The sequence below is a fragment of the Corylus avellana genome, chromosome ca10 (assembly GCF_901000735.1).
Source record: "Corylus avellana chromosome ca10, CavTom2PMs-1.0".
In the NCBI taxonomy this organism is placed as follows: Eukaryota; Viridiplantae; Streptophyta; class Magnoliopsida; order Fagales; family Betulaceae; genus Corylus; species Corylus avellana.
In genome coordinates, this window is record NC_081550.1 from 6,685,580 (window position 1) to 6,695,290 (window position 9,711).

Sequence of the window (9,711 nt, forward strand, 5' to 3'; positions counted from 1 at the left end):
ATATGGATTCTCACCTCTTCTAGAAGAGAATCTACATTCCTTTGAATACATGAATTTTCTTCGCAATCAAACGAGATAATCTTTAAAGATTTTTATATTTCAGCAAGCGCCTATTAAGGGGTATGTTTAGAGAGACTTTTGCTTTTGATGTGTTGAAAACTCTTTTCAAATGTCAATAAATCAAATTGATTTTTATATGTGGCCCCATTATTAACACATTTTTAAAATAAACCACAAACACTTAAAAAAAAAAATTATATATAAAATAAAAAATAAAAAAAAATAAATAAATAAAAAAAAAGTCAGTTGGCATGGTGGCCATCCCCTAGTTGTGGTGGCGCCCACGATTTAGCAACCCCATGATGGTGGCTACTAGGGCTATTCCACGATCCATGGAGGCTGCTAGGGCTACCTCCACGAGTCTTCTTTCATGGACTCCACGTACAACACTTTTTTCAAATGTGGCTCCACGAAATCAATTCTCAATTTTCACTTTCTTGAAATATCTTTTCAAAACCCACAATCCAAAACACTTCTCAAAACTTTAACAAACCTGATTATTTCCCTAATATCCAAGCAGAAGTTTATCAAATTTGTCATATAATTCTTTAAAAGATACAATCATATTCTTTATAAATAAAACAAAATTAAAGTGTGGCTCCCAACTATTCCTAACAATAGAGCCATCCCTCTTATATGACTGTAATTTTACATGAAATGACATGATGACAAAACTTTGTAAATAATATAGGGAAAAATTTATTTTACCCCCTGAAGTTTTAGAGATTTTTTAATTTGAACCTCAAAGTTTAAAATTGGCAATGTACCCCCTAATATTTCAAAAATTTTCAATTTGAATATCCTGTTACTAATTTTTGTCAAATTGGACGAAAATCTATGAAATTGGGTAATTACCTTCAAGCTTTTTTATTTTTTTTTATTTTTTTAATGTCCGTCCAATTTAACGGAAATTAGTAACGGAAAGTTTAAATTGAAAATTTTTGAAACATTATGAGGTACATTACCAATTTTTAAACTTTTGAATTCAAATTGAAAAACCCCTGAAACTTCAAGGGGGTAAAGTGAATTTTTCCCAATAATAAACTTGCTTTTTTTCTAAAAGAAATTTATATTTTGTATATAAATAATAAACTTGCATTTTTCTAAAAGAAATTTATATTTTGCATACAAATTATAAACAAAGTTTAATTTTGTTTAAAGTGGTCAAGATTATGCGTTATGATACCATAAAGATCATTACAATCTCATTCCTCAATTGAAAAACAAAAAATGGAACTAATGCCTTCCATTTGTTCCATTTGATAAGGCTTTGTACAATTTATGTGCATACAACTCCATTTCTTATATTAATAAGGGGAAACTACATTTTGTCCCCATGAACTACAACACATTGACACTTTCCCTCCATAAACTGCCAACTGTACTACTTTGCCTCCATGAACTACCATTTTGTGCCCAAAACCCCCTTCTGTCAGTCAAAGCCTTTAACACAGACGATCAAAGTGACAATGCGTTTTAGTTCATGGGGGCAAAGTGACAATGCATTATAGTTCATGGGGGCAAAGTGATGCAAAGTGACGGATTGACCGTATAAATTAACGGCTTTGACTGATGGAATGAGGTTTGGGCACAAAATGGTAGTTTATGAGGGCAAAGTAGTATAGTTGGCAGTTCATGGGGAGAAAGTGCCAAGGTGTTATAGTTCATGGGGCAAAAGGTAGTTTCCCCTATTAATAAATAATTGCTCATGTGATAGTCAAAGTTTCCAACAGTCTCACAAAATACATATATATGAAGCTTATTTATTTATAACTGTTAATGCAACTGCTATACAACCGAGATCTGGAATGACATGACAATAAATATCAGCCTTGGATCAGCAAGGGCTTGTAAAAAATAATAATCAACCACTTATTTTCACTACCACAGCATCTCAGTCTTATAGCAGTTTACCAAATGGTATTTCTCGCTTACACTTTGGTAGCAGCTGAAGATTGTAGTAGACCATTGTATCTGAGCATTGCCTCTGGTGAAGGTTCACGCCCTCGAAACTCAATGAAAACCTGAAAGTGATTTTCCCTATACAATTAGAAACAACAGGATTTGTACAAAAACAACTTTCATGGTGAGATTTTCATATTTACTAAAGGAAAAATAATTGTATATTGATAGTGTATAACCTCAAGGGGTGATTTTCCACCACCAAAAGCAAGTACAGTGTCTCGAAATTTCAGGCCCTTTTCTCTAATAACCTGCGGCAAGATAGATTAAATCAATCAACCATTGACTATGAGACTAGTGTGATAGACTTGGGGCCTGTTTGGGATTGCGTTTGAAATGCTTAAAAGTGCGTTTAACACTCAAAAAGTCTATTTGAAGAAAAAAAGTAATCGTTTGGTAAAAAAGTTAAAAGCACTTTTAAGGATCCAAAAAGCCTAAAAATGACTAAAACGCAATTTTGGCAAAAGAAAATGAAAGCTTTTGCCAAAAAGCGTTTTTTGACTTATAAACTCTATTTATCAAACGTAATTTCAAACATACTCTTATTATCTCATGAAATAACCAGTTCATCCAAGAGATCACTCAAAGCTTGCTATTATATAGTCATGATGTTTATATTGATGCTATATCAATGTAGTCACCAGAACAACAAACATGATACAAAAATTTATAATAAGTAACTAGTAAACATATGCAACTATTGTTGACCAGTAAACTTTCAAAGTAATATTTATATGATCCACTGCTGGTTAAGTGCAATAATCAAGACAGCCTTGAAAAATATGATATAGAAATTTCTAAAATTCATATGTAAATAACATTGGCCACTTAAATAAGAATTGGTTCCTCTCATGAAGTTTTTTTAGCTTTGTATTGCTATATTTATCAGAAAATCAACGCACCAACTATTTTATCATATCAAAGTTGACAAACATGATGGATGTTCAAAATTTGGAAGAAAAAAAAAGGTTACTTGTATGTATGTATATTTGTGTCTATGAGACTATGTCTATTACAAAAGAAAACTCTCATAAAGAAGGATGTGTTGATTAGATGTGAACTGCACTAAAGGAAGCACGCATGATAGATGCACAAGTAAATATCACTAAGTATTGTTTCTTACAATATAACTTAAAATCATATAACAACAGATAAGCAATCTCCACAATAAACGAAACAACAAAAAATTTCTGTTACCAAGTCGAATTGTTGAATCTCCATCAAAGTTATGTAAATTGATCTTGATATGAAACATATATTTAAGCAATTAAATGAGATTCTAAGAAGGAACCTAATGAACAAAGTAATTAGAAAGGTAAGGAGCTTTATAAGATCAGAGAAACTAGAACCAATATACATGTCTTTCAAGAGTACTGATATATAATCTACCATAACTATTGACTGCAAAAATAAATTAAGCATGTGAAATAGGCAAGGAATATGATACGCTGCAGCCTGCATTGGTAACCAAAAAACTTCTTCGGACAAAATGTCAACAATTTCAATTTATATCAGTAATTGTTGGTAAACTAATATATACTGTTGACTTCTTAATATTGATAAACATCAGTGACAGACAAAAAATGGACATAATCCGGCAGCCATGTGCCGCAAAGAAAGCCATCCAAGGGACACGTGCACGTCGGGAACGGGACCTATTAAATACCAGATTGTTGTTCCCCTTGGGAATTTAGGCTATGAATAGACTAAATCAATGAGATTTGAGTCATAAGAAAATTCAAATTAGTAGCCACTAAGGTAAAAACAAGAGGCATTGCATAACAATCTACCACACTAGCCGGGCCACAAAAAAGACAAGAAATAGAAGAAAAAACTACTTCACTGATAGAATGGAGATTATACGAGGCATGAGAAAAGGTTAGTCAATTTCTTTGAAGTACTAATTCACAGACGTACCGTATCATTATCCAAGCCAGCCTCCTCAAATGCTGAAAAGGCATCAAAAGATAACACCTCTGCCCACTGAAAAATCGGACTTCTAAGTTTAGAAAGATATGATATAAAAAGGTCAAAATGACAATCTAAAATGAACATTGAAAAAGATATAAAGAAGCATTTTGTTGACAAAATGTGCGAATTGATTTTTATACTTCATAGTGAAAAGCAATATGAGGAAAGCATGAACATCAAATGGAAAACATATCATGTATACAAGGAGTTACAAAAAGGTACCTGGTAGCTGTAGTATCCAGCTGCATATTGATCTAATGTTCACAAAAAATGAGACATTTGTGATTTCACATATTACAAAAGGTAGAAAAATTATTAATTTTTTAAGTAAGTAGGACAACGGTTGGAATTACACACTTTTTGATGTACTTCATTATATTATCATTCAATTATTTTAAATCAAGCAATTCATAATCATTACTTTTTTGATAAGTAATCGACAAATATTATTAATAGAGTACTTATCAAAAAAAAATATTGTTAATAGAGTAAGGTGCCCCTAAGTACACATAAAGTATACAAAATGAATCACCTAACTAGAAAAAGCAAAAAAACAAGGAAATCACTATAACTGATCGCCAGAGACACATAAGCACCTGTCATAATCATTACTGTAACTAAATTCTTTTAAATTTTGTAATTACACCTCTTACAAAAGGGTAACTTCTAACAGTCAAACAATCTGGAAAACCAACCTGAAAATATATGGCTCAAACTACATAGGAACCTATCCTCTGGTAGCAAGGGGATTGCATGCGTCCTTCTACCCACTCTTTGATCAATGTCATAGACAGTTTCTGATCCACCTGGAATATAGTTTGTATGGAGCTCCATATCTACACTAGCAAAGCGTAGCTACAATGACAGGATAACATATCAAACAGTTACAAAAGATTTCATTTTTGTAATAAAGTGATTTAACACATTTCATACTCATTAGGCTATTAAAGAATACCAGGAAAGCTAGCTGTAGTGATACAAATTGTTTCCATCCCTTTTTCATATGAGTTATTCCCTAAGGATGGGCTGTCACATCTATTAGAGAGAAAGGGACTAGTGTCCCTATTCTAGAAGGTAATAAGGTGTCCCTATGAGTTGTTCTATAGTGAGGTGCCCTCTATGAGTTGTCCAAGTATGAGGTGTCCTAAATCTAGAAGCTTATATTCTTTCCTATAAATACTAGTTTATGAATGAAATGTAATCGTATGTGTGTATGTTTTTGGTGAAATACACAAACATAGTATCAAAGCCTAGGATTTATTTTTTTTTTTAACAAAAAAAAAAAGTATCCTCTCCCCTGTTTTGCCAATTATTCTTCTTCCATCTCAATTCCCCCATCTGCAACAGTGTAGGAGGGAGGCAAGCCACCAATGTAACACCTTAGTTCCATATGAGAGCGAAGTTGTTCACATAGAATGGGTGGTTTATAAAAAGATCCTCATAGGTGATAAGTCACACATTGCTTATTTACTAGATGAAACTGGGGTTTATAAGTGATTCTAGGGAAGTACCGAATTGACTAGTCATTTTAGAGTGATAGTGCATATATGGCTAGTGTTTTTCTCTGGATTGTTACGAATGGTATCAGGGTCATCTACTAATGCCATGTGGTATTGTCAGCATTGAATGACATGGCCTGAAAAGGATGTCAGAGTTTAAACGGGGGAGTTTATAATATTCTGGTCCCATATTGGGAAGAAAAGTTGTCTACATAGAGTTGGTGGTTTATAGAAAGATACTCATGGATGCTAAGTCCCAGATTGCTCACTTGCTAGGTGAAACCGAACTATATAAGTGATTCTAGGGAAGCTTCAAATTGACTAGTCCTTTTAAGCTGATAGCACAGATGTGGCTAGTATTTTTCACTAAGTCATTACAACCAACCTCATCAATCTGGTGGTCGGTGGTTGTAAGTGATGAAAGAACAAATTTGTATGGCTTTTATGTGTAGCTGGTGGTTTTCTTCTTGTTGTAGTGTTGCATGTGGAGTTCTTCGATAGTTTCTGTGTTTCGTGGTGTCATCTGAGCTGGTTGCCCACTTCTATAGGGGTGGCTAGTGGTTTTGTGGTGTTTGGCGATTGTCATAATAGTTGTGGTGGTTTGTTAACACTGTTGAAGTTGTCGGTGGTGTCTATTCAAGTTCTTGAGGTGGTTGTCGGCATCGTTTGGTGGCCGACGACAAATCTCTGGTGGGTTTCAAAGACAAAAAGCAATGTTTGGCTGCGGGCATGTGTTAACCCTATCCAGGATAACAATATTCTCAATTGGGGTTAATTCCTTATCCGGAATACCTTATCCTTGGGCTAGCCCATTCAAGTCCGACCCAAGTTCAAAGCTCAGTTCATACCCAAATTGTTTTTAGCATGTCCTCATGAGTTGTCCCAAGATGAGATGTCCCCTATGAGTTGTCTAAATATAGAAGCTGATATTCTTCCCTATAAATACTAGTGTATGAATGAAATGTAATGGTGTATGTGAATGTTTTTGCTGAAATACACAAATCTTAACAACATCATTTAAAACTGCTAACTTCAAATATCAGTCTAAAACTTAAATACAAAGCACAATTATATTCCCTGTCAAAATATGCTATTCTTTATTTTAGAGGAACTTGGTATGGGCAGACCCAATTGTTTCAACCATAATATCTTGAGCCTAAAGATTATCAACCATTAAATATTTGAATTGGATAAGATTTACAACCATCTTTTTCTATTACCATAATAGGTAATTCATTCTGCAAACGTGATTAGCAGTGGAACTAGTAGAAACACTATCTCCTAGATAAACCATAAAAAGGACAATCAACTTTGTCACCTGAAATTAAATACGGATGGACGTTGGATTAAAAAGCAAAAAAGGACAGCAGAAAGAAGCTTTATCCACATTTATTACAAGCAGTTTCTAAATAATCATAATATGCACCAATTAACCTGACGAAGGAGCTCTGAACCTGCACGAAAAGTCCTTGCTGAAAGGAGCTTTGAACATACTTCTTCAGGCAGACACTCTCCAGTTTCATAGTGCTTGGCAATGCTCATTAAAGTATCCCTACAAGAGGAGAATGTTCATAACAGGATGTAAAATCTAGAACAAGTATAAAATAAAATAAAATAAAATAAATCAAGTGCATGAGATGCCATCCTCAATTTCAAACTGAGCCAAAGAATTCAGAGTGTTTGTTTATTTTTCTTTTTGGTTGAATGGTAGGATGTGAAGCCCTGGTGTTTGCTCCATGGTAGCTGCAAATCACCATTAATCTAGCACCTCTGGTTTAAACCAAGAATCCACTTAGCAGTGTCAGAGAGGAGGTTTGTTGCTCAGTTACCTAACCCCAGGCAAACCTGAGAAGTTACAAGCTGCCTAGGTAAAGTAGGATTTTGACCAACAAGGCAGTTGTCACTAGGTAAATGTTGTACCCAAACCAAGTCCTGTGTACTTCCATAAATGTGATTAAATGAAAGTTTAATAATACATCAATTTCTGGATTTCTCAAGCTAGTTGTTTATATCAAAGCAACTTTAGAAGAAAAGAGAGGAGGGTGGGAGGTGGGGGAAGAAGGCGTCTACTGGTCAGTGGTCACTGCAACAAGTTGTAATGGCCTATCAGATGCAGATCCACCAGAATGCTTATTTTACTATTTTTTTTATTTTTATTTATTATCAAATTTGCTTGATGGTTTGGAAATATCCTTTTAACAAGAATAATAAATGCAAAAAAATTAATGCTCTTTTTTTTTTGGAAAAGATTCTCTTGCAATTTTTGAGATGGATCCTGTTACTTAAGACACCAAGAGCATTCAGTGAGCTAATGTCAAGGAACTACTCGCTCAAAAAATGATGGCAAAGGAAATTTCTCAATGCTCATCTCAGGATCAGCAAGCGAGTTTTAGAGTGAAATTTACCAAACTAGGATTCACTATGATCAGTAAAATTTCCAGAGACTGATTCATGGTCTTTACTAGTTTGACCTGTTGGACTCCTTACAGAGTAATATAGAAGTAATATGATAAAACAAATACTAAATGGGAAAGAAATCAAAGTAGAAACTTCTTAGACATGAGTTGCAATGACATATGAAATCCTTGGAGGAAAGATGTATACCAGTACCACTCATGTCTGGCACAGAACTTGCAGGAAGTGTGAAGTGGTACATATGACATTAGGCTTGAACATTGTCAATGCTTCAAGTGTTGAAACCAAGCATAAGAGGTTCCACTAAGGCTCCGTTTGTTTCTAGATAAAATGTTTTTTTGTTGAAAAATACTTTCGGTGAAATCATTTTCAGGAAAATTATTTCAGCTGAAAACATTTTTCGGCGTTTGGCTCGTACGGAAAATTGGGAACAGCAAACAACCTCGGACGGCGACTTCCGGCAACCACTGACGAACACCAGTAGCGGATTTCGATGACCTCTGGTGGTGGCAGCCAGAGAAATCCGAGGAAGTCTAATGGCAATAGCTGGCGGTGGATCTCGGGGATCTCTTGCAACCTCCAGCTGAAGTGGAAAATAAATTGCGAGAGAGAGAGTGCATGTGAAAAAGAAAAGATCAAATTTGGAAAATGGTTTAAAATTTAAAAAAAGGGAAACCATTTTACGAAAATTATGGAAGGTCTTCCTGGTCAACCGAAAAATGACCACGATTTTCAGTCATATGAAAACACCGGAAAATAGGGAAAAAACATTTTACGTCAAAATAAACGGAGCCTAAATTTCCATCATCTTGGACTATGACATGAGGTTATGGTAGATGAGCATATTTGAAAAATAAAGGGAAAAATCCACATACTCCCCTCAAACTATCACCCCCATGGTCAATGTCCGCCAAACAACTAAATATTGTCAACGTCACCCCTCAAGGCTAGCAAAATTTACAATTTTTGCTTCTTTTTCTCTCTTTCATGATGTCTTTTCCCCTCTCAAGAGGAGCAGGAAAAGAAAAAGGACTATGATAATACGATGCCTAATATGAAATTAAGTTAATTATTGAACAACAAAAAGAGATGAGGAAAGGATTAGATCAAAGCCATAGGTAGATCACACTGGCATGCAAATAAAAAAAAACTAACACTTTATTTAAGATAGTAGCTTTCATTATAGATATTCAACATTACCTTTGGTAACACCAATTTTCCATAAACTGAGAAGGTAATTCAACAGCATCCCATTCTATCCCTTTAGAGCCAGAAACAAGCCCCTCATCTTGCTTGGTTAACATATGCTGAAGGGCATGGCCAAATTCATGGAAGACGGTCTCAACCTGCTTATAATGTCTTTAATCAACGTCTAGATGGCTAAACTTATCAAAAATATGCACTCAGCAAGCAGAACAGTTGCAAATGCCATTAAACCTACTCAAAAGTTAATGACCAATCCAATATCCGGCATATTACTTGCGGGCAAACAAGAATCAGTTTTTAAAAATCAAACAATTCAACCCTAATAAAAACCCTGGAAAAAGAAAGGGCAGAAAAGGGGGAGGGGAACAAAGCAAACACATTTTTTTCCCTTTTATAAGTAAAATGTAAGATTTAAATCATAAAAGATGGTTCAAGGCGAAAATACAGTTCGTTGAGATAATCATTGACTACATAACTTTGTTTCATACTTTCAGATGTACCTGTACAAGTAAAGAACTATATTCACTTTCCTAATATTTTCTAGATAAGTATGGTTTGATCATGAAGGAAGCTTATGTTTGGGATTTTAAATTACACC

At 34.5% G+C, this 9,711-nt stretch overlaps 1 protein-coding gene across 2 annotated transcripts; it reads right to left on the minus strand.

Moving 5' to 3' along the window:
* Nucleotides 1–1,809: 1,809 nt before the first annotated feature.
* On the minus strand, nt 1,810–9,253 carry LOC132163251 (organellar oligopeptidase A, chloroplastic/mitochondrial-like; the record flags this gene model as incomplete). 2 transcript variants are annotated; one of them, XM_059573461.1, is given in 7 exon segments in its annotated part: nt 1,810–2,084; nt 2,202–2,273; nt 3,940–4,005; nt 4,216–4,247; nt 4,689–4,848; nt 6,927–7,044; nt 9,108–9,253. In XM_059573461.1, coding segments are annotated over 7 exon segments (687 nt in total), but the record flags the coding sequence as incomplete, so codon positions are not given.
* Nucleotides 9,254–9,711: the final 458 nt, after the last annotated feature.